Source organism: Nymphalis io, chromosome 14 (genome assembly GCF_905147045.1).
Source record: "Nymphalis io chromosome 14, ilAglIoxx1.1, whole genome shotgun sequence".
NCBI lineage: Eukaryota > Metazoa > Arthropoda > Insecta > Lepidoptera > Nymphalidae > Nymphalis > Nymphalis io.
In genome coordinates, this window is record NC_065901.1 from 12348448 (window position 1) to 12375271 (window position 26824).

Here is a 26824-nt window from a genome sequence, read left to right on the forward strand (position 1 = left end):
TCAACAAAATACAATTTATTGTACGACATATATAAAGAAACATTGAAACAATATATTGAAAAAAAATATATCTATAATAGGACTAGAATCAAGATCAAAACAGATGACAGTTAGCAGAAGACGCGTAGATATCATTTACTCATAATAACTTACTTAAAATATAATAAATATAAAATATAATAACTGACTGACTGTCAAATCAAAGCATAACGCAAACGATCGGGTAATATGTAAGACTACGTTCCTTTTACATAGTTTTTAAAACTAAGGAAGAATTTTTGGAAACGTGATAAATGGTATGGACGTTTTTCCAAACATTCTTCATTTTTGAAGAGATATTTAGATATTCTGAATCATGACGCAAGCGATGCAACGGGACTTTGATTATGATAATTATAGCGTTTAAAAGAATACACGCATCAAAATAGCGTATCACCCTTAGTCGGTTTTCAGTTTTTTATATGTGAGATACGAAATCTTCTAAAAGAATATCAATTCTAATGGTATTGTGTATAGTAAACAAAGATGAATAAATCGCAAATCAACATTAGTTATATAAACATAACGCAATTAACTTAAGATAGATAGGTATTATGTTGTTCGATTCATATTGATTTTTCATTTGATCAATACTTAATATTAATCAATTAACTTATTCTAAAACTTGTAACAAAACATTAGAATACTGTAACTTATACCTTTGGTAATTTTCGCATAGTGTATTGACCTCGTTCCGTAAATGAATAAAAAAAAATATTTAAAAAAATAATTGAAATGAAATGCAAACGATCGCTCTATGCTCCATATGATATTGTAAGAAAAAACGCATTGCACTTTCAGCCTTAGAATCTATCTTCTACAAATTAAATAATTACTGGAACAATTTAATTAAAACATTCAAAGAACACTTTACGGTGCGTGATTCCATATGGCTTATGAAAGATGAACTTCCGTTTAAAAATAATACGAATGAAAATTATATTGAATCTAATATTTTTATTTAATTTTAAACAGTTAGAGAAGTCATACAGACAGTTATCGGCATGTTTAATTTAAAACCAGAGAGAGGTACAAAATTCACAAGAAGCAATCGAATCGATTGGAAACTATCACGCAATGAATCGTGTTATTGTAATTACTTTTATATATTAAACTATTTCTGGTTGCACTTTTAATAATGGATTTAAGATGTTAAGTCCCTTGTGCCTGTAATCACACCGGTTCTCTTACCCTTCAAATTGAAAGTATTATTATAAAGGCTATGCCCAAACCAGGATTAAGTCCTACCAATTTTTAAATTTATTTTGAATGGAATAACATCTCAATTTTTTATTTAATTGATACTTAATTGTTTATTTATTATACAATTTCTTTCGTGTTAATTGGTTGTATCAGGTCAAGGCAAAGAATCCTTAAGAAGTTTTAGGTTTTTAAGACCGTCTTTGGTGTTATAGGAAATACTTAATTACGTTTCTTAAAACTAGTAAAGATTTTAATCTAAATTTTGATAATTATGACATAAAATGATATTTTATATAACGTCGAAAATGATTCATCAAATATCTAGGATGCGTCATCACTTATCCCATGTAGCATAATGCTACTGTCATTTACTAAAAAAATAATATAACAGTTGGCATTGCTACAAACATTAAACACGCCTGTTGGTTAAGTTGGTTGGTATTATTTTTTTCATTTGAAACGCAAATCGTCTGGTTTCCTTAGGAAGTAAGCGACCCGTTCTGTTGGTACTTTGTATTCGTGCATCCATCTGTTCCCCTTACGTAGTGAACCGTCGATGCCGTCTTGCCACAGGCCTGCTGGGAGATACACTGAAAAAATTACAATTTAAAAACATTGATTACTGCGAATACTGGGAAAATATCAATCCAAGGTCATATTTTGATATACTGATTGTTTAACCAATGAGTTATCACTTTATTATCACCTTAAAAACTTAAATGCGACATTATTGAAGTATATAAGTAACGTAAAAAGTAAATACTAAAGATGTTAACTTTCAAAGTTCATTAATTCAATATCTAGTTTAAGGTGCGTGTCATCTTACGATGCGATACCTCTCCTGTACAAGGATTTAGAAGTCATTTTTTTTAAAAGTGCCTAAATTTCACCAGACAAAATACAGTAAGTAGGTATATAAAAAAAAAAGTGTCGTCACCTTCTCTGGTAGTTTCTCCCTGTCTCAAAACTGGTGCCACGACGATCTCGTCACCGATCGCGAACTCATCTTGTACCAATAGTGGTGCGTCTCCATCCGCCACCAACCACAGCGGACGCACTAGTGGCAGACCCTCTTCAAGCGCTTCGCGCTTGTACTTGAGCAGGAGGGGAGTAACCTGAAAGAAAAATACTGACTTTTATAACTGTTGATTATATAAATGATAAAAGCGTAGAGTAAATTTGTTGGTTTTTAAGCAGAATATGTATAAAATTAATTGTATTTCATTGACTCTGTAATTAAAATGGAAAAAAGAGTATCTACTGATTTTTTTTATCTACATTCCGAACCATTGGAAGCATTAAATTAAATTCAATACACGACGATTCAAAAGTACCTTTATGAATTTATATAAAGAATTATTTGATTTGACTTGTTGCTATTGAACAAGTGATTACGTCGATATTTTCACTATCATTTTAATGTCACGTCATTTTCTGTCATTTTAATGTTTGAAATTATTTTATAAAAAATATTACATATAGGGCGTTGTTCACTTTAAGCTATAATAAATAATTATTGTTGTAGAGTTGTTGTTATAGATGCGTAGCTTTAATGGTATATCACTATAAAAGACTCGTACAGATTTAAATGAAGCTATTTAGTAAACCCTGTAATTTATTAACATGCTTTCCAAATTAAACTCTAATTTCTCCAATAATGTTCATTAAATAAGATAAATAGAATAACTCGAAATAATTAATTTAAAAAAAGTAACTAATAAAAACGCAGATACATTTTTCCATTCGGAGAAAATCCTTATTAAGAATACCATTATAATAATTAAAAAAGGAAATGTATTTAAAAGTATAAGCAAAGTGTTTGAAATAAATGGTTTGTACTTACAAGTTTTTGTCTTAACAACGTCAAATTTTTCGCCATTTCTAGAACTCTTTCATCATTGTACTTGCTAGGAAGATGTGTGAACTTCATAACCGGTAAAAATGTAGCCATTTGCAACCATCTCATATAGAGTTCTCTTTCTGGTAATGCAATACCATTATCTTGTGTGGTATTAGAATTCGATTCCACCGCTCCTTTAGACGATGGTAGAAATTGTTCACTACCAGGCCAATATATATCACCACCAACAGCTCCTGGCATTGTGAAGGGAAATCCATTCACACCATAGGTTAACATCGTTGGAATTACTCTTCTTAAAGCTTCCCAAGTTGATTCGAATGGCGGTAACGAGACAAAAGTGGGAGGCCTCGGCAAACTAACAGCAGAAGAGACTCCTATTATATTTAAAGTTTTTTCAAAAGTTCTTGTGAAAACTGTTTTGTAACGATCAGGGTTAACCAATTGCTTCTCACAGCGGTAGTAATGGGGCATATCGTATGCGGTCCCGAGGTCAAAATAAAATGAATCTATATGGTACTCATCGATAACAGCTTGAAGTTTGTTCAATATCCAAGGGACGGATCTCTCGTTCGTGATGTCCAAAACACCAGCACTAGCTGATGTCTTAAATCTAGTTAAAGCTGGTATACGTCTATCGCTATTTCTTTCACTAACAAGCAGTCTCTTTTGCACTGTCTCAGCGAAGTTTTTACTCTCTGTACTTATAAATGGCTGAACAGTAAATGCTACTTTGAACCCACGCCTGTGGAGTTTGTCCACAGTAACATTTAACGTTGCAAATCTACTTGCATCCACAGTTAGATCGCCAATTTCGTTTTGCCAAAATTCGTTTATTAGTACATGACCTTGTTTTAGAAAACCCAAATTAATAACGTCTTCTGTGTATTTTGAAATGGTTTCATCTTGCAGTTCGTGTCTGAATCGTGGCGCAATCTGCCACACTGGTTCGGATATGAGAGATTCTAAGGTTTTCATATCAGCTGGTTTTAAGCCATCCCATAATGGAGCTCGTCTGTGGCTATGAATGGACGTGTGTAACGATTTCATATCTCTGGACGTACATATATTGTATTTCATTTCAGGAAATTCTGTGAGCTTATTAGCGAAAGCGAAATCATCAAATTTTGCTTTAAGACATATTTCTCTTCTTTCTTTATTAACGGAAATGTGTAATGGAGTTTCGTCGTCAATAATTATGGCAGCTCCTTTGGAGTTAATCAAGTACCGTGTTAGGACATTACCCCATTGGGATTTTTGCATGTCACCAGTTATAAATGGCGTGTAGTCAATAGCTCCAGTATTAAGTGGCCATGTGAGGTTGATTGATTGACCGGCGCCGAACCAGTGTACTTTCGTATCGCTCCAATCGAAGCAATCATTTGGAGTGACATCTAAAAAAAGTAGTAACTTATTTTCAAACACAAAATCGATCCAATAACACAATCCATCTTTCTATAATCGATCTTTTATGATGATGATTATAAGTAAATACAAAATTTCTATTTTTCTATTAGGACCACCTTAAGATATTTGTATATATTTTACGGTGATGAATATAAAGACAACGTGAGTCAGCAGACAATTCGTATATTGCTAATCTAATGAGGTTTAAATATTTCTTTTATGAATGGCATATATACATATGTATGTGTTATGTAAGTAGTAAATAATAGCTCACCTGGTTTTAGAGCCTTCCAATGAACAGAATAGCAAGTAGTATTATCAACTCCAGGATCATGGGGAAGACATTTCAAATAGAAACGAAGATTGTGCAGCCATTCCAAGCATTCTGACCCATCAGGCCGACGATGTTCAGGGAGACAGGGAAATGCCTTCTGCTTGCCTTGAATACCAACAGCTGCAATTGTAATAGAAATTATTGTATATATATGATTGCCTTGCTAGTGGTTAGCTTATAGTGCTGCCAAACTCAATTCCAAAAGTCAAAACTTACAGAATGACCTTAAAATTCAGAGTTTCATCTGTTCAGTTGACTAGACTGCGTTGTAAATGGCCACCGTAAAATCAGCAGTAAGGATGTTATCGATATAATAGTTATGTAATTCCAAAAGGACATAGTACATATTTAATACTAAATTTAAATAATTATTATAAACGATCAAATTACTGCAAACAAGTTCTTAAAGACAATCTCGAAATCTTCCTTACGTCTTACGTAAGTTCAGTCTATTCCGTCGTTTCCAAAATCCGATGGGACGGCAAATCCGACACGATAGAGAGGTTTCAGGAAAAGACTATTTTGTGTAGCATACACACAAAAAAGGACAAGGACTTTTTCCTACAGGAAATATTCATCATTCAATAATGAAAGAAAATCATACCCAAATTGGCTTTCAAAATTTCCACGTCGTCCTTATTGAAGACCCTGATGAGTCGTTTCGGTTCGTTGAACTGCACGCTTTTGAAGTAAGCCTTGGTGAGAGCCTGCTGGTGGTAGAGGACGTACGCGAAGCCAACGAAGAAGACGATAGCGAGGAACATGAGACCAACGAAGGCACGAAGTTTGTAATCAGTTGGTTTCTTCCTTATCTTCTGAGGAATGCTCTATATAAAAAAAGAAAATATATATTTATGTTTCTATAGCCTATCAATTCATTTATGTCCAAATATTTGATGTGTAGATCCTCATTGAATATAAGTTATAGGCTTTAAAAGTAAAAATAACAGCCTGTAAATGTTCTACTGCTCATTTTTTGAGGAGGAGGTATGGTCCCATATAAGTGGTAGGATATAAGTGACAGAATTTCATCCGCCAAATGTAGGCGTCCTCAAGATGTTTTAATTCACAGCAGAGCACGAGATAAACTATAAACCCATTACGTACATGAAAATTTAGTTATGTTCACCCAGGTTTGAACTTATATAATATTATATAATATACTAGCTACCAGTCCCGGCTTCACATGATTAGAATAATATTGATATCGTAATTCACATAACTCTATTAGTTTACGCGGTGTACACCAGTATAACTCCCAGTTGGCATGATTTTTTAGAGCATATTCAACAATCATCGTCACATGTTTTCAAAACTTACACAAACATTAGTTATCAGTCCATTGGTTATGTCCCTTGTGCCTGTCATTACACTTGCTCACTCACCCATCAACAGTAACAGCCTGTTAATGTCCCACGGCTGGGCTGAGGCCTCCTCTCCCTTTTGAGGAGAAGGTTTGAAGCTTATCCACCATGCTGCTCCAATGCGGTTTGGTAGAATATACATGTGGCAGAATTTCAATGAAATTAGACACTTGCAGGTTTCCTCACGATGTTTTCCTTCACCTTCAAACACGAGGTGAATTGTAAACACAAATTAAGCACATGTAAATTCAGTTTAGCTTGCCCGGGCTTGAACCCACGATCATCGGTTAAGATTCACGCGTTCTAATCCCTAGGCCAACTCGGCTATGTATATTAAATAATTAGTAATAATTATGCAAAAATATTATCAATTAATTTTTATTGTTCGAAACAATTAACTTGATGAAACTACTGGTGGTAGGGCTTTGTGCAAGCTCGTCTGGGTAGGTACCACCCACTCATCAGATATTCTACCGCAAAACAGCAATACTTGATATTGTTGTGTTCCGGTTTGAAGGGTGAGTGAGCCAGTGTAATTACAGGCACAAGGGACATAAAATCTTAGTTCCCAAGGTTGGTGGCGCATTGGATATGTAAGCGATGGTTGACATTTCTTACAATGCCAATGTCTAAGAGCGTTGGTGACCACTTACCATCAGGTGGCCCATATGCTCGTCCGCCTTCCTTTTCTATAAAAAAAAAAAAATTTAATCGTATAGAAAATTATATTTAAATAATTCTTTTATAGTAAGTAATCAAATTCAATCCTTATCAATATAAAATCATTACACGTGATTATTGATTGATAAAAATCATAAAGAAACATTAAAAACGTGAGACGAACCAACAAACGAACTTCGGTGGGATTTTTAAAACTTCTAGTGACTTAAAATATGCGAAACCCGCTTGATTTATTATCCTGTCGCTTTGGCTAAACACAGTGAACGTGATGTATTTTAGCAAAGCTTTGATTTATCGATGTCAATACGGAAACATGGGAATGAATTCAGGAGGCTTATGTGTATAAGGCTTGCTTGTTTTATTGATATTTTCATGATGAAAAGTACTACACACTATAATGTTAAATAAAATTTATTTGAGGAGAACTAGATCGACGTGACAGGTAATACGAATTAATTCCTTTCAGCAAAAAAGGCCGTTTTGTAAATATAATTTGCATAAAATAATCGATGTTTCAAGTATATTTGTTAGTTTTTTTTAACTAAAATATAAACAAACTATAAATAACAAATTTAAAGAAAAAACACGACATTCTAACAATTGTCCTCTGTTATTGTCACTCAAGACGTTACATTATACCCTTTTTGTAAAATTGTTCAATATAATAAATATTTATGTTTTTATTTTCTACTAAACTGCAATTAAATAAACTTTAATTGAGTCTATTACAGTATATTTTTTTTTCCAAAATACAAGAACAAACATTAAAAAAATATGATTTATTTATTGCTGGTACATTTCGAACAGGTGAACTTTACATTAATTTATTCCTGTCACATGACGATTTAAAAGTGCTTGTAGTTAGTAAGTTTAGTTTGGACGCTGACGACTTTTAACGTTTCAACTTACCTCTATCAGTTGAAACGCTCCTTGGAGTATTAGTGCAAAAAAATTTATCAAATATAAAACGCCTCGTCTTATTGCCTCTACTAGTGACCTAGTACATTTTTCGCTCAGAGTATCGGAATTGCGATTCGAATAGAAAATACTGCAACATTCTTGCCACCATTCCACGCGTCACGATTTCTAAAGTATTTTTTTTTATTTATTTTTTTATAAATAATATAACGTTATTTATTTAGTTACGCATATCATGCCGATATAAATATAGCTCTAAAAGCTACTGCCTTCCAGTCAACGCTAAATTAATTTAAGCGTCAATAGTGCAATGGTTTACGGGCCGGCAATCAGTATTAAAGTAACAAGGTTCAATTTTTTTTTATAGAGTAGGTAGGCGGACGAGCAAATGGACCACCTGATGGTAAGTGGTCAACAACACCCATACATTACATTGTAAGAAATATTAACCATCGCTTACATCACCAATGCGCCACCTACCTTGGGAACTAAGATGTTATGTCCCTTGTGCCTGTAATTACACTGGCTATTCACCCTTCAAACCGGAACACAACAATACTAAGTACTGCTGTTTTACTGTAGAATATTCGATGAGTGGGTGGTGCCTACCCAGACGTGCTTGCACAAAGCCCTACCACTTAGTATAATTGATCTTGACCCTTTGGGCTTTGGCATCCCCACTTCTAAAACAAGCTGTACGCTTAAGTGGATGGGTAAATGGGAATATTAGTAAGAACCTTACACGGGCATTGCTATTATAAATTAAAAAAAATTGAACAGAGAACTTTAAATTTTTCTTTTTTATCGATTTGATTGCAGCTGTAGTCCTAAACGGCGTCACCGGGCGGGACATAAGAAGAGCTCATAATACAAATATAACAATTATTAAATAATCATAGTAACAATGAGCAATGTACACACAATGCACAAATTCAAATACAATTATAATAAAATGAAATACAAACATTAGCTGTTATAAGAACAATATTTATTAGTCTAGAACGACGACGACGACGACGAGCCGCTGGGCGTGGTTGCTGGATGCTTGCCTTTCATGCCGAAGCTTGTGGCTTCGATTCCCACCCAGGACAGACATTTGTGTGCATGAACATGTATGTTTGTCCTGAGTCTGGTTGTAATTATCTATATAAGTACATATTTACAAAAGAAAAATAGTATATCAGTTGTCTGTTTTCCATAGTATAAGCTCTGTACAAGCTTAATTTTGGATATGTATTATATGTATTATATTTTACCTGTAATTTTTCCTTCAACAAGCTAGCTAGCGAGTTGACGCTGGTCACCGAGTTACTTGGGGAGTACTCGTCGTCATCCATGCTGAATTCTGATCTGAACCTTCGAGGAGCTGTTGATTTACGACGAGGTGATCTGAGGGGTACTCTGAAAGGCAAAAAGCATATAATTAAATCTATGATTGAAAAGAAAAGCTAGCCAGTAACTAGATGGAAGTTAGAGCTCTATTAATAATTTTATTCTTCTCGTAGTAAGTTGTAATTAATTAAAAATGTTTTCTTTTTTGTAACTTAATAATTTATATATTAAATAAATTATCATGTATAATTTATTGATTAAAGTGGAACAAAAAATACATAATTTATTTCGTAATTATTATTACTTTAATTCATTTTAAAAGAATCTTATAATTTATATAAGTAGGAAACAAAACAAAAATTTATCATTCAAAATTATTATACCATAAATATGAGAGACGCGTATCGTCACAGCTAAGCAAGCTAAGGTAAGTAAGTAAGGCCTCCTTAAGCATATTCTGTATTTAAACTATATCAATTAAAGGTAATTAATTTGTATGTATACTAAAATGTGGAAAAAATATTATACGATTACTTTTTCAATTGATTTATTTGTAATAATTTAAATTTCATATTGAATGCATAGGAAATTAGTACTTACACCTTAAAGCATATGGCTCATATTGCAATTAACTATTACATAGTGTCACAATTTTGCGTGTTAGCTTATTTCCACCGACTGACATTCCCTCACGGTTTCCTTATTACCTTAAATTCCCGTTTCTGGCGAAGGTCGTATGACGTCACTGAAGACATCTGTCCCACACGGGGACGTTCAATGTGAAAATAATCTAGATTTTATCTTAAATGCGTAACTAGCGGTACCATTCATATTTTTAAATTATTTTGTTTTTTAAATAAGCGTACACGTTCAATCGAGATAGCGCAACGATTTGAATTTGAATTTCGAAGATTGAGGTCAATCCACAACACTGTCTTTTCATGTGCTCTGTGTGTGCGTGCATTTGTGTTTATAATTAATCTGGTTCGGCGGTTAAGAAAAATAACAGGAAGTATGTATATATCAGATAAAGATCTGCCATATGTGTATATATACAACAAATCTTCTTTTCCAGAGGAGAGGCGGCCTTATCCCAACATTATTGATACCTATACATCATTGGTCATTGACATTTATCGAAAATATTTCGTGTGTTTTAAGGAATTAATAAAACCAGGCCTATAGCTAACACGGAGATCGTCGGGTGAGTCATTAGAAAATTAAACTTGCTTTTACATAATACTTTTTCAAGCGAGATCATATAATTAATTCATTCAGACTTCGCAGGAGTGCATTGACCTAGAGTTTTTTGAATAATAAGTCATGACCGGAAAGACAAGTTCAGGCGCAGGTCCAACGGATTTACGTGCTTTCCGAGATACGGAAGTCTTGGCTAGAGAGAGCTTTCTGACAGAAAAACCCAATAACTTTTTATTGGCCCGACCTCCTAATTGAACCCAAGACTACACAGGATAGAATTAGCTGGACGCAAATGGGTCGCCGAATTGTAAGTGGTCACCACTGCCCATAGACATTGGGATACTAAGAAATATACCACTCCTTAGTATTACTGTTAGTGTAGTAGTAGTATTGTTTGGTTTCGGTTAGAAGAGTGAGTGAGCCAGGGTTAGTACAGGGCTAAGGAACATAACGTCTTGGTATAGTCTCCAGCATAAGTGGCGCATTGGAGATTTTAAAGAATTTATATTCACATGAGGGTAGTATTTCTTCCACGCCAATGTCTGTGATGACCACTTACGATCAAATGGGTATTAATCAGTCCGCCTACCTAAAGAAAACCTCGCTCACCAGTTTAAAACTATCGCTAACTTTGAAATACCGAACCGCTATTGAGATTTTCTTAACGGAAAAACCGACTAACTTTTCACCAAAACATCCCGATCGAAACGCCGATTTAAATCCACCACCACGGTTTATGGAGCCTTTCTAACTTATCCGCTAGACCAACAATGCAATCAATACATAACATATTACTTAGGCCATGCTGGGGATTGACGTTCGCTGCGACCTTAGTCCAAGGGATTACATCGAGGCTGTTATAAAAACAGCTTCACGGAAACTCGGAGTTCTGAACAAGGTGCGGCGCTTTTTCACGCCACAAGAACTGTGCCTGCTGTACAAAACACAGGTACGGTCTTGCGTGGAATATTGCTCGCACCTTTGGGATGGCTCCGCTAAGTACCTACTTGAGGCCTTGGACCGGTTGCAGCGACGTGCCGTACGCATTATTGGCGACGTAAAGGTCACAAACACCCTTGAACCTTTACAATTGCGTCGTGAGATAGCAGCACTGAGCGCTTTCTATCGACTGTATCACGGCGAGTGCTCTGAGGAATTATTCTCTCTAATTTCTGCTTCCCCCTTCCTTCTTAAGTCCACGCGAGCTGGTTCTCGATGTCACCGCCTAACTGTGACATCAATTCCATCGCGAACAAAGAAATTTGGCAACTCCTTTCTTTGTCGCACTTCCAAAAAATGGAATTCCTTACCAGCTCACGTGTTCCCCTACTCTTACAACCCGGGTTCCTTCAAACGAGGCGTGAAGAGGCATCTTGCGGGCCGGCAAGGCGAAGGCGGCTAGTGCAGAACGTTTTTCCCGTCTGTACTGGCCGTCGTCGCGTTTGGACTCTACTACCACTTACCATCAGGTGGAGTAGAGTCATTTGCCCTCCCGGCGAATATAAAAAAAAAAAAAAAACTTAGGTAGTGTTATACATACGCAAAGTTAAATTAATGAGTTAAGTTAAGCTTAATTTGTTACACTTAGAATATGTAAAAAAAATCTAGTTATAAACATAACTTTATATTTTATACTAATTTGTTTATATATACTTATATTGTTTGGGTATTTGCTTATTGTTTTACCATTTCTATATTTTTGTTTTACTTTAGCTTACTATCGATATTAGTTTATTGAAAGAAAAAAAATATGAAAACTAACGTAAAAATCCAAAAACCGTCGATAATATTTCCGGTTAGGGAGTTGGCGAGCGAGATTTCTATATGATTTGTGGATGTTGCAGACATTAATAGAGATCATAGTACCATAAGAAACATAAGGAACAGTGTTTGCCATCATCGTAAGTCTGCATTATCAGTTGACAGCACTTTGAACATGTAAACAATAGCCTGCATAAAAACATATTTCAAATATTTCCTTCAAGTCTGTACAGCTCGAAATCAATGAGCAAAATATCTGACAATTTTTTTTTTTGCTTTAGGAAGTCCTATCGAATCCGAAGGAAGCAACTAGAAACATGTGTAAATGATGATGCTTATTTTTTTACATTTTCAAAACAAGATAATGCAGAGCCTTGGATGTCTGCCTCATTAATTTTCTTTGTTTCCAGGATGATTTCAACTGTTTGAATCGGAGGCAGACATATGCCAATAACTTAGTACCCTTTTTTTTGTAAATGAAACCCACCGTTGTGGGACTTTTATTAACTGGAATAAATCGATTAAGCTTAATTAACTAAAATTTAGCTTATTTATTTTTAAAACATATAAAATCATATTACTACAACTTACGAACCGTCATTATACAAAATTAAATTAAATATAAGACTACCACCAGTTCGTAATGTAGATTGTAACGAGATAAACTGATAAGTGGCAAACTGACTCTTTTTAACAATTTCAATTTATATAATAAGAAATAATTTTCAAAAGAAAATACTCACACTTAACTTATTTAGCACACGAGAGCACACTTGCACAAAGTCAGCACACAACCGTGTCACAGCGCATGCGTCAAGACATACTGACCGGCTTGACGTTAGTGGCACCGACATAGTGAAAATTAAACTCGAGTTCATAGTGCTGGTTCAACACATTAAAAATATAAAACTAAAATATTGCATATATATTTTAAGTGATATTCGGTAGATAAAATAAAATAAATTTATGTTTCGCGTGCTTTATGTAACTTAACATAAAAGTTACAAAAATAACGATTATAATAACTCAAAAATTATTACGTCAAACAAAAATTAGCGTTTCATTTTGATACAAATACATATCTATACAAATAAATACAATTGATTAATTTGTCTTTGTTCTGCCTCTTTTTAATTTAATATTTGCGAGTTACCAAAACAATTTTTTTCTCTGTCTGTAGAACGATTAAAAAATGCAAATAACTGTATTATTAGGAGTATTTCAAGATACCACATAGTTATATATTTTTCATCAAAATTGTTTGTCTATTATGTACAATTCAAACATTAAAATGGGAGATTTTGAAGAATTTTCGTCACAGGCTGGGTCAAACGCTGGCGAAGCACGAAAGTTTTTTTAGTTACAAAATAATTTTAAAAATAGACAGCGAATCAATTGAAATTTCTTTTAAAATTTATACAAAAAATAAGCAAAAAACGCGTATGAAGTGCGATACGCCACATGGTAAAAATATTTATATAAACAAATATCAAATATGCAATGTCACTCGTAGCACGACCCAATTTTCGCGTAAAAATAAAACTATTCAGTTTCTTTTATACTACAAAATTTACTTTATTATTTATATGAATAAAATTCTGACATTAAGTTAACAACAAAATTAATTATATGTAATAAATATTTTACGATCTATGTATTTTTTATTAAAATAAGCATGAACGGCTAAGTATACGAATCCGATTTAGATTTTAGAGAATTTTCTACGAGTCAACTCAATTTGACTAGCCAGACCCCGCCTCGTTTCTTTTGAATCATATTCCCTTCGTGAGGGCTCCGCGTAAGCTCTGTGCATCCTTACCTCTTACAACTTATTTTTTTTTTAAGAACTGTGTGCTATCGTGTATCGGTGTGTTCTTTGTTGACGATCTAATAAATAAATAAATAAATCACATATACTACCGTCTACAATACTTACTATTGTTCTGTTTTGGTTTGAATGGTGAGCGAGCCATTGTAACTACAGACACAAATCATCTTCATTACCAGGAATAATTGACGATGTAAGGGATAGTTAAAATTTCTTGTGCTAATATCTATGGCCGTTGTTGCAATGAAATTATAGAATATGTATGAAATGAATTATTTCGTATAATATCTTATATACATAGAGATAGAATGAATAAAACAGAGAGAGTTACGTTTAAATTTGTAGTATATAAAGTAGCTATGTATTCAAAAGCGAGAAACGAGTGTGTCAAGTACTTGGGGTAAAATTAACATACATCACAATGCTTAACACGTGTCAATGAATTTCAAATCACTTCTTGCTTACGTACGTATTTGAATGGCACTAATATAGAGTATTTATTACATGACTGTGTGACTCGTTAGTATAGTGGATATATGGCAACAAAACCCGAGGTTGGGTTCATCACAGGATCTATAAAAACAACGATAAGTTAATCATCTCAAATGAAAACATTGTACGGAGGCTGGAATTATATCTAAAATAATCAACTTAAAAAATGTGGCTACCACAGGATGAAAGGCCGATGCGGAATTGTACCAATAAATTTATCTTATAATATTTGACGAGCCGGTTGGTAGATAGTTGCCTTTCACGCCGAAGGTTGTGGGTTCGATTCCCACCCAGGACAGACATTTGTGTGCATGAACATATCTGTTTGTCCTGAGTATGGCAATAATTATCTATATAAGTACATACTTATTATACATATATATATAATTACAAAAAAAAGTAGTATATGTAGTATATCAGTTGTCTGGTTTCCATAGTACAAGCTCTGCTTAATTTGGGATCAGATGGCCGTGTGTGAATAATGTCCCAGGATATTATTATTATAATAAATAAATATAGTGTGAAATTATTAAATACATAAATGTGCCGTTCAATATCCTTGAATGGACTGTCAATAATATTATTTATATAATTCTGCAATTCCACGTATCGCTCGTATTATGTATTCTAAGCAATTAATTTACTTCATTGAAACATTACATAACATTTTAATGTGATAAAGACGCAAGTCTTGTTTGTTTGTGTTTGTGAGTCACACGAAGAACTACTAATCCGTTTGATATGAAATTTTCATATTATGATAGGATGTAGTTTCAGGAAGAGGCAGGTGTAGTTCCTTCCTTAAGGTTCAAGCTTTCTTTTTAGATATATAAAATTTATAAAACACTCCAGGATACTTTATATTTATTTTTAATAGATAAGTTGTGAAATAGTTTTTATCGATACAGATAATTTTTGTTTTACTTTTTCGTCAAACAAATTGTGTCAAATCGAGAGAAGCTCGATCGATCGGGTGGTACCAATAACTCATGGCAATCAGTTGAATATGGAAGTTGACATTTTGCAGATCACCTATCGAGTTACAACAAAGTAGATAGCATAAAAAAATAATAATATCCACAATAATATCCAATTAATATAATATCCAATTTAAATTTAAATAATAATATCCAATTTGTGTTGAATACAATCCCACTGTATTCAACACAATTTTTTATATAAGAATTAAAATAGAAAGTTTTAAAAAAATAGGGTGAATCCCTAATTCTACCCATGCCAAGTCGGTACATGTAGCAGTATATAAAGCATCCGGCTTGATATTTATATTTAAAGCTTTGATAACTACATATAAATAAAATAATTAATTTTAAGTATGATTATTATAATACGAACTTGCATTTGATTATTAAAAAAAATATTTGAGTTCCAAGGTACTCACGAGAATTTTTGTGTAAACATGTGAGCTCTCAGTGTCAGTTAGCCCTTACCTGACGTCATCTGACGCTTAAATCTTATGCTTACTCGACTGACGCTCGAAATCTTACGCCTACTCATCTGACGCTCGAAATCTTATGCTTAAACATCTGACGCTCGAAGTCTCAGTTAGCCCCTACCGTGTAACGAGCGTTAAGATGTTCCAACATCAAAAATATAGTTTTAGTAATAAATATGTATAAATGGAAATTGGCCTTTATTTTATTCTAATTCAAGATTATGCTAGTCAAAAGTATTTATAATAGTAGTTACTATTATAGAGAAATGAAAATAAATGTCTATTAGAATAGATGGTTAGATAAGTTTAATTATTCAAGAAAATATTATAATAACTGAATATTCTCTAACTCATTGTATATCGTGGACAAATATCACAACGCTGGTAACTCTGCCCGAGGCCTATAAGGAGGAGGTTTTACATAGTTATATGAAATGTATAAGCTGTAATTTTTTTATGACTGATAATAGTTAGTGTAAGTTTTAATGATAATATTTTTAGTAATATTAGTAACAGCCTGTGAATGTCCCACTGCTGGGCTAAGACCTCCTCTCCTTCTTTCGAGAAGAAGGTTTTGGAGCTTATTCACATATTAATAAGCTCCGAAACCTTGAGTAATATATTTTGTGTCATTTACAATGAATTCATTTAATTAAAATTGTATTAAAAATTTAACTAAAACAGCAAATATGCAAAAATACATTGTAAATACAAATTCGAAGCTCAACAACGCAATAGCAAATATAAAAATGCATAACACTGAAGCTGCGATTAAACTTATTATATTAGCACTTATAATACTATGATATCCGATTTAGATTCCGAAGGTCATTTTCAAGAGATACTAACACATCAGATCTAGTGCCAAAGTCCGCTAACTCAAATGCACTCTTTACTCCTACGATGTCATTAAAAGATGGCGCGGTAATCCGACACGAGTGGGGAGTTCTAGCGATTCTTTGACAACACAGTAACACTTGTTATCGTTAGGTTCACTCCATGTTTGTTTGTATAAGTGGAAACTTTGTTGGCTTAAGTGAAATTTATTTTGTTACTAAATTTTATGTATTATATTATGCTGTATGTTTCCCAAATAAATAAAAAATAAAAAATAAAAATAACACAGGCCAGTCTCATTAATAAATGTAACTCTAAAATGCTTGTTTTCAAAGGACATAATGAGTAATACAGTTAAGATAACTGACTGACTATATTTGCGCCTGAAAGTGTTTTCATAGCAATTACTTATATATGTAAAGCTATTATTTGAGAAATAAAAACATACCAATATATTTCAATTTTATTTGATTTTGAAATCCAATATGTTTGCATCATTATAATGAATAATTAAATGATAAATAATAATAAATAGCAAAATAACCGTCATATTATGTAAAAATTAAACATAACTAAAGCGGTATATTTTTTTCGCAATTGAGATATTCTGTTAGAACAAATCTAAAACTCAACGCAGAACACAAACAGTAATTTCAGAAATTGTTTTGATAATACACGCATCAAAAAAGCGTATCACATTTAGATCTTAAATTTTTAGATTTCTCCTTTTAGAAAAAGTTGTGAAGCTTATTCCAGCAAGCAGCTTCAAAGCGCATTGTTGGGCTTATATTTAATAACAATAACATTCAAATTTAGCTATAATCTTAATTTAAAATTTAGTTAGTCAAAATTATTTCTTTTTCGCAATTGGTTTAATTCACTTTACATACTAATGAACCCACACTCACATACATACATATTCTCTAAGTGCGTTACTCTTTGTGTCAACGTGGTTGAGTAATAAGTGTCAAAAGCGACACATGATACAATAATGGTCAGTGATAAATCACTGTTGCACGATGTGTGTCAATTGCTTGTTTAGCTTAATGGAGGAAGGGTGCTCTGAAGGCTGAAGAGTTCTTGACCTGTTCAGTGAAAACCCAAAAGAAAGTTACTACTATGACAAATATGACATTAGTATTACTAATACTGGTGATAAGGCTATGGGCAAGCTCGTCTGGTGGCACCACCCACTCATCAGATATTCTACCGCAAAACAGCAGTATTGTATTGGTATTATTGTGTTCCTTTTTGAAGGGTGTGTGAGCAAGTGTAATTACAGGCACAAGGGACATATCTTAGTTCCAAAGGTTGGTGGCGCATTGGCGAAGTTGATGGTTAACATTTCTTTTAATGCCAATGTCTATGGGTGGTAGTGACCACTTCTATTCAGGTGGCCCATTTTCTTCAATTTCAAATAAACAAAGATAGACAGTGAAAACTAAACTTAACTAAACATCTACTAAACAACATTATTACGCAAGGCCAGTAATAATTGGCTTAAGGGGTTAACCCACTACGTGATGGAATAATCTCTTAACTTTCTTAAGGAGATCTTTTTCATCTCTCTCATCTCAGATCACATTAACTTAAAAGTATTTTATAATATCGCAAGCCTCAAACGCAAAGCGGCGGTTAGTCTAATAAATAATCGGTATGAAATACAATCTTCTACTATAAGACGACAAGGTTTAACTACCTTCCTTTGTGCATATGTACTACGGAAGACTTAATATTCGCCATCCAACGCCTATGTCCTACATTATGATTAGGAAAAGGGCAGGAGATATCGGGTCAACGCACGAGTGCACTTCCTCATTAAGTCGCAGACATTGCGCATGCGCAGCACTGACCGCGTGAACGCGATGCGACTTGACCACTATATGATTCGTGATTTAGCCCTGGCTTTATTGCATTATATAGCATTTAAATGATTTAATAGAGAGGAAAAGGGTAACTTACTCTCTACAGCTCGATGTGAAAGGCAATGAGAACGTTATGTATTTGTTTAAATGTAAATAAAGATCTATAAGGAATTTATTCGATGTACAAATTGATAGAAAATAAAAAAATTGTAATCTAATTTGTAATCGAGGTCCTGCAAGAGTTTGTTTATGGATTTTTATTTATTTAATCTTTATTTATATTTTATCTGTTATTTTTCTTAATCACTTTATTGTACAGAAATATTATAATATTAGAGCTGGGTTAATATTCGTTAACTATAATGCAAGATATACATAATTTAATTGTGAATCATATATATAAATAAAAGTAATGAAGCAATATATGCCTTTCAGCTATTATGCTGGAGACAAAGTAAAACGACGATAATATTACGAATCACATTTAAAAATAACTCTTGAAAATTTTGGTATACAACAGGATGGAATAAATTATCAATATTATTATATTTGTTGTTTTTTTTTATATAGATATTCGTAACAAATGAAAGAAATAATTACAAAAAATATATTTAAAATAAATTAATAATACTTGCGGCTACATTTTGATAGGCCAGCGGAACCGTATTTATCTTAATTATAGATAATAATTGTACTTTAATAGTTTATCAGGAGAAAGTAGACATCTCGCGGTGGGGTCTTAGGCTAATATGTCGTTTGTTTTTTATCGTTAATATAGTAAAACTTTATATAAAATCCAGTTGAAATATATGAAATATAAAATGATGTGCGGCCAAGGCACTCAAGAGAATTGATGTATAAATAACAAATCTTACGCTGACGTCATCTGACGCTCGAAATCTTACACTTAAGCGTCTGATGCTCGAAGTCTCAGTTCGCTCCCACAGTGTATCGAGCGCTAAGACGTTTACACATTAAATTGATATATTATTGATACATGGAATCTTACTTGGTGCGCTCTTCGTCTGACAGTACGTTGCTGTCATCTGCAGGAGTATCGCCATCACTGAAGACGGACGCTGAACTCTGGTGATGTTCAGGGATCTGAAGACAAAAGTTAAAGAGTGAAGTTTTGTAAATACACTTGCTGTCTTTTGTTAAACGTGTGTCAAAGAATAATTAATATTTTTTATATAAAAAGTACAAAAAATATCTCCAATATTAATAATATTTTCAGGATCTATATTTTTGTACTTATTTACTTGGTAGAAAAGGTATACTACTGAGTGTCTTGCCGTTACTTTACATTAACATAATTCTAAAGCGACGCTTCAAAAGAGCTTACTAGAGTCTTTTTTTACGCTGGAAAAACGCATTAAGCGTTTCATGGGAACAGTGGGGGGTTATGTGGGGCTCGCCGGTGTCCGAGGCGCCGAGTGCGCCCCGAACATCGGAATACCCACTAAAATACTAGCGGTACCCTTTCCGTCTTAACGAGGAGCGCCACAGGATCGCTTGCGCTTCCGCAACGCTCTGACTGAGAGCTAGAGCCTTCGAATAGAGTCAATAATAATATTTAATAATATAATTTTAATTTGTGTCTGTGTGTAAGCTGGCTCATTCAACCTATAAACTGAAACATTGTAACGTGATGAGTGTACTATATTGGTGGTACTAGCCTAAACGAATTTGCAAAAAACCCTACTATACTTTTTTTAAATATAATATAGGTCGACGGGCAAATGTGCCACCTGACGAGAAGTCATCACACAACCCATAAACGCTGCAAGTAATATTAACGTTCCTTACAATAACCCACCAGTCTTGGGTACTAAGATGTTATGATGCTTAAGCCTGTTGTTACACTGGATCGCTCACCCGGAATCGGAACACGACAATATTAAGTACTGCTATTTTGCGGTAGAATATCTGAGAAGTTGGGGGTAACCTACGAAGACGAGCTTACACACAGGTATACCACCAGGCATATATAACAAACATATAATCAAAAGGTTTTATGACAGGAGAAATTCCATAACCCCACAATACAACCACCTTATCACAAACAAATGTAACACTATAGTACCACTAACCGCATAAATGGATCCTAAATATTTTAAATCCATCATTAAATTTTATTTAAAACTGATAATATACATATATAACAATTTCTAAATATCTAACGACGCAAAAATAAGTACCGATGCTTAGTACTATTTAATAAAGCTTCATAACGTTAATATCAACGAGTTCCTCAATCGTGTCATTATTATCGTAAGTCAATACACCGATTTAATAATGAAGATGCCCTTTTGTAATTAAATATTTGTCCCAGACAAATATTTAATAAATTTTATTTAAACAAACAAGCGGATATGGCTAAGTGGTTAGAAGACGTGAATCTTAACCGATGATCGTGAGTTCAAACCCGGGCAAGCACCACTGAATTTTCATGTGCTTAATTTGTGTTTATAATTCATCTCGTGCTTGACGGTGAAGGAAAACATCGTGAGGAAATCTGCATGTGTCAAATTTCATTGAAATTCTGCCACATGTGTATTCCATCAACCCGCATTGGAGCAGCGTGGAGGAATAAGCTCACAACCCTCTCCCAAAAAAAAAAAAAGGAGAGGCCTTAGTTCAGCAGTGGGACATTCAGGCTGTTACTGCACTGTAACAAACAAACTTATTATTTATACCCATTGGCATTCGTTTCAATTCGGTTGGTTAATAATTGGCTACGTATGAAACTGCAGAGAGCGCTCGTGAAAATAAAAACAATTTAATTTTACCACCAAACAGTCCAATAAGAAAGTTGGTTACATTCTCGTAAACATATAAAGTCTTGGTCCGTGAAGGATTACTCTCCCATCGAATTTTTAGAATTAAGTAATAGAGAGTGAACTTGCGTTCGCATGTGCACTATACCTTCTACACTGTGCAGTTGAATAACCCGTACAATTGGCCACTGTTTCCAAAATTTGGTCAATTCCTTATAATATCTGCCAAGCGAACAGTTCTAACTTGTGAGCCGTAAATAGTTGTCACGTTATATATTAAATAGACATATACGGTATTTTGTTATAGTTGCCACGTTTTAAATTAAATATAGAGGTTATTTAGTTGTATTACAAATTAATTCCTGAGGTTTTATACATTTAAGAATATAACTTATAATGAGATTACAATAACACTTTAATATAATTATTACAATCGTAAGCAGTTGCGTCTAAGAAATATAACTGATTAAAAAAAACAGCTTCAATGTATTTTTACTTTACGATTAGACATTGAAAAATAATCATTAGGAAAATTATATAACAATATTGCGTTCCTTTAAATTCTATTGTTTTAATTTCACATTTAGTTCCGGTCACAGGTAAATCTAGTTTGTACCGGTTCCTTGTATTTTATTTTAAAAGCCATTTGTGTATTCTTATGTACATTATTTGTGAGTTAATTTCTTTGCTTCCTAAATTATTAAAGAATTGATCCATATATTTCATCATATCTACACGATACTTTAATATTTAATAGCTTAGTATTTAAATAAAAACCTATTTTAATTGTTTTAAATATACATTGTTTTTGCTATATCTCGTAGAAATTATATTACTTATTAATATTTTATTTACTGGTGGTAGGGCTTTGTGCAAGCTCGTCTGGGTAGGTACCACCCACTCATCAGATATTCTACCGCAAAACAGCAGTGAGAAGCCGAGATGGCCTAGTGGTAAGAACGCGTGAATCTTAACCGATGATCGTGGGTTCAAACCCGGGCAAGCACCACTGAGTTTTCATGTGCTTAATTTGTGTTTATAATTCATCTCGTGCTTAACGGTGAAGGAAAACATCGTGAGGAAACCTGCATGTGTCTAATTTCATTGAAATTCTGCCACATGTGTATTCTACCAACCCGCATTGGAGCAGCGTGGTGGAATAAGCTCCAAACCTTCTCCTCAAAAGGGAGAGGAGGCCTTAGCCCAGCAGTGGGACATTAACAGGCTGTTACTGTACTGTACTGTAAAACAGCAGTATTTGGTATTGTTGTGTTCCGGTTTGAAGGGTGAGTGAGCCAGTGTAATTACAGGCACAAGGGACATAACATCTTAGTTCCCAAGGTTGGTGGCGCATTGGTGATGTAAGCGATGGTTAACATTTCTTACAATGCCAATGTCTAAGGGCGTTTGGTGACCACTTACCATCAGGTGGCCCATATGCTCGTCCACCTTCCTATTCTATAAAAAAAAATATATATATTAAATAAACACGAACGTAAGTCCAGCGCAAGCGTTATCGAGTAGCCGGTATTTTGTCTTATCAAGCTAATATTTACAATCGCTATCAGTGTGCCTTTAAGATCCTAAGGAAAATACATTGTTTTGAATGAAAATAACGATCCTATTTATAAACTTAGATCACAGTCATGGTGTGAGAAAATCTATCCATAAATTGTAATTTGAAATTTTAACTCAAAATACTCGTGACAAAACTAAAGAGCAACAGATAGGAGATACTTAAATTTTTGTAGTGCTTTTTATTAAGGAGCCTGAAGGTCTATCTAGGTATTGATTTACTTTAAACATAATTTAATTGTGGAAGTTTTGTGGTACATTTTATTAAGAAGTTGTACACTTTGCGTAGTCTGTTATATTTCTTGATCAACGTTAATCATTTAACTTACTCAAATTAAAATATCATTATTCAATTAGACTTTTACAAGTACTTTTGAATAGTAACACCAATATTAATCATGTCTTTGTGCTACTTGTTTACTGCTTAGAGGTATGTTACAGTTGCTTTCGTTATTAAAAACAACATAATTAAATAAGAGACCCTTTGACTACTGCGGCTAATATGAACGAAACCAACTGCGTAGGGAATATTAAAGTGAACAGGTATGTGCATTACAGGTGCACTCACTATTCCTTCACTTCCATAATTTAATACTCTCCAATTCAACATGACTGCGAGAGCTTAGCAGGTTAAATGGCTTTATGTTCTTTTCGAAGCCTTGAAGACGTCGAAGTTAGTTCATAGAATACTTTTTGGAATATATATTACGATGGTGGTATGTCCCATGTCAAATATGCAAATAGAAATACTTTCAAAATAATTCCGTATACGCTTATAACTTTAACCTCACATATTTATAGTCATGTTACATGAAAGACAAGCAAGTTTCCTCACTGCCAAAAATTAAGTTTATGAAAATTCAGTGATGCTTGTCGCCAATTTAACGTGCAATCGGTTAAGTTTTTATATGTTTCACTCATTTATCTATTTCAGCTTTCTTTAGCTAAGCGCTTTTTTACAACAATTACTACAATGGTACCAAAGTGAGCTTACAGAATTCCTGCAATGTGATCAAGAACTTTTTTTTTCGACAAAATTGGATGGTTTTGTGCATTTAGTGTATTGCTACAAATAAAATGTTTCTCAAACCTTAGTGAGAGGAATGCAATCAAAATCACGTCGTTTCACGCCGCGCATGTTGCACTAATGTTGGGCTGCTGCGTCTTAATAGAACAATTAGATCTGTTAATTAATTACGTCTGTCATGTGTCTAGATGTACGTTCCTTTGACCTGGATATATTAAATCCTATTTATAATAGGTTGCCTTCCGATATTAACGATCTGCCTTATTTAAAATTAAAAAAAAAAATACATGACTGGTTGATTGACAAATACTTTTACACTGTAAAAGAATTCCTGCAATAAATATTTAACATTTATTTATCAATGTTATAAGTATTATTTAAATGAAGAATTATATATAATTTAATGGCAAAATGTATATTGTGACTTGTAACCTTATAATGAAATGAAATGTAATGTAATGTAATATTTAACTTAAGTTAAAATATTTGCATGTCATAAATATAGTGACTGTTAAACATGTTTATTATGTTTAAACCAAATAAATTGAATTGAATTGAAAAGAAACTAAATTTATTTTTTATTTATTTACTATTCTTATATAAGGTGACGTGTGAAATTCAAAATTATTGTTGTTTGCTCTTAAGAGCACTTTGATGTATGTTACAAGAATTCATTGAATTAAAAACTACCGGAGGTCTTAGAAAGTATATTGTACAGAGAAAAACTAGTTAGAAATTCGTAGTTACTTAGATCAGTAACTTCATATTTTATATAACCAAAACTTTATATATGCATATGTATTTTTTTTAAATGAATACCAAATTATAAACGAGTAAATATTTTTTGGAAATGAATAATGTCATCCTGATCGATTTCAGCTGACTTTTATTTGACCTGGATTTTGAACAAAGGATCCCGGAATCTGCGACCTTATTTAGATACTAGACCAACGAAGCCGTCAGTTTTGGAAATACTGTAATACATGTACTATTTCAAAGAATCTAAATTAATTGTATAAAGTTAGATTATAGTAGACCTATAGATAGTAGTATAGTAACATAAAAATGAAAATAAAAAAAATATACTGTTCGTATTAACTGTATGAGTGATGAGTTACGCTTTTTAACTCACTAGCTCCATCTATCCCACTACAACTGAAACGACTTGTAATCGAGCCAGCAAACGATTCTGACCTTAATATAAAAGTTCCAAACCATGCCAGTAGAGGAATCTACTATCGACATCCGGCTTTGCTCGGTACAAAGATATTAATGAGGTAACTCATAAAAAAAGTTATTGTTTTGTCAACGGTTCGTAAAACGTGTGCAAAATTCAAAAAATATTTTCTAAGTCTTAAAGTGACAAATCGTTAACTTTATTGATATAATATTTAAAAATAAAACATTACAGTTGCGTCGATTTATACAATTAATTGTATCCGATTTTATCTGCCTTGAAAATTCAGTTTATATGGCTGTTTCATATACATTAGTAGTAGACTATTATTATTCCAGTTAGTCATATTAGTTAACTGTTATAATTTCTGCTCCACTTCTTGTTTAGTTTGTCTAGTTTTAGTTGTTTAGATTAGTTATATAGCTTTCCCTTTCCTCAATAAAGTGAGGCTAGAGCGTTCAAACATCCTCTTAAGGTAGCCGACGTAGCAAAGTTAGCAAGCTGAAATTGCAATGGGCAGATCTCATCGATCGAAGGAAAAACCAACTGGGAAGAAAATTTTTCGAATGGAAAAGAGGTTGCCCTGGGACTGTTAACTGATCACGGTAGCATGCAATGCAAGAATCCCGTTTCGCTCCTCGTTAAGACGGAAAGGGTACCGCTGCTTTTTTAGTGGGTATTCCGAAGTTCGGGGCGCACTCGGCGCCTTGGATTTAGTTGAGCCCCACACACCCCCTACTGTTCCCGTGGGGGAAATGCGTAAAGCATTTTTCTAGCATTAAAAAAGGGGCTGTAAACTGGCAGCTTAAGAGAGCACAGGATGAGTTGGAGTTGGAGTGGCATCACTTAGGCCCCTCCTACTGTTCCTTGGGGAAACGCGTAACGCGTTTTTCCGGCATCGATTAGGAGCTATGGCTCGGCCTAAGTTCATTATTAGTCATTTGAAATCTGATGAATATACTAAGAATATAATCATATGTAACCTTAATTTACGCGTGCAAAGCCGTGGCAAGTTACTAGTACGTAATGATATATAATCACTACATAATTAACACGTCCGTTTGTTCGTTATCTCGTGTGTTGTTATTGTTTGTAAATGTTGTACCTTTTGTTTTACCGCTTCCTGTGCAACTATGATATATTATCTTCTGTTATATATGTATATACCTAAGCATTATTACAATTACATATTTACACATTACATATACTTCACAAATGACATACTTAAAATGAATTATTTAATAGTTTTTGCGTACCAAAAATAAATCATACAAAAAATTACTGAAGAGAACTAATTATACAAGGCTGGCTTATCCCTCGAAGATAATTCTTCCAGCACAGCCAAGAAAAAAACCTCATCATTGTAAAAACATGCCAAGCCTTCTCCTTAGAAGAAAAGGAGACCAAGAGTAGGACATTTACTTTACTTATTTATATTACCAATGCAATAAAAAAAATATACTGTATAAGATTTTTAACCTGATTGTGGGTAACACCCATTCATCTGTCACTGTACAGTAAACATTACTTAGTATTGCTTTATTCCAGTTTGAATAGTGAGTTAATCAGTTTAATTCATAAGAATCACAAGGAATATTGCAACTTATAGCTCGTGGTATGCGACGCATTGATGGAGTACGAGCAGAGAGGAGGTGGTTGATATTTCTTACCGTTCTTTCGTATTGTCTATGGG

The 26824-nt window shown here is 33.5% G+C and overlaps 1 protein-coding gene across 6 annotated transcripts in view; it reads right to left on the bottom strand.

The window, feature by feature from the left end:
- The window catches only part of LOC126773199 (myogenesis-regulating glycosidase), a 44773-nt gene continuing 17949 nt past the window's right edge, over positions 1-26824 (bottom strand). For 5 of the 6 annotated variants that reach the window (XM_050493927.1, XM_050493928.1, XM_050493929.1 and 2 more), the window contains 7 exons: positions 19582-19676; positions 9061-9205; positions 5446-5668; positions 4782-4961; positions 3086-4494; positions 2180-2357; positions 1-1832 (listed from right to left, as the gene is read on the bottom strand). In XM_050493927.1, coding sequence (XP_050349884.1) covers positions 1693-1832; positions 2180-2357; positions 3086-4494; positions 4782-4961; positions 5446-5668; positions 9061-9205; positions 19582-19676 — 2370 coding nt within the window. In that variant the 3' untranslated portion in view covers positions 1-1692. Of the gene's footprint in view, positions 1833-2179; positions 2358-3085; positions 4495-4781; positions 4962-5445; positions 5669-9060; positions 9206-19581; positions 19677-24017; positions 24092-26824 lie in introns of all 6 variants that reach the window. The other variant, XM_050493932.1, reaches the window with a different exon arrangement.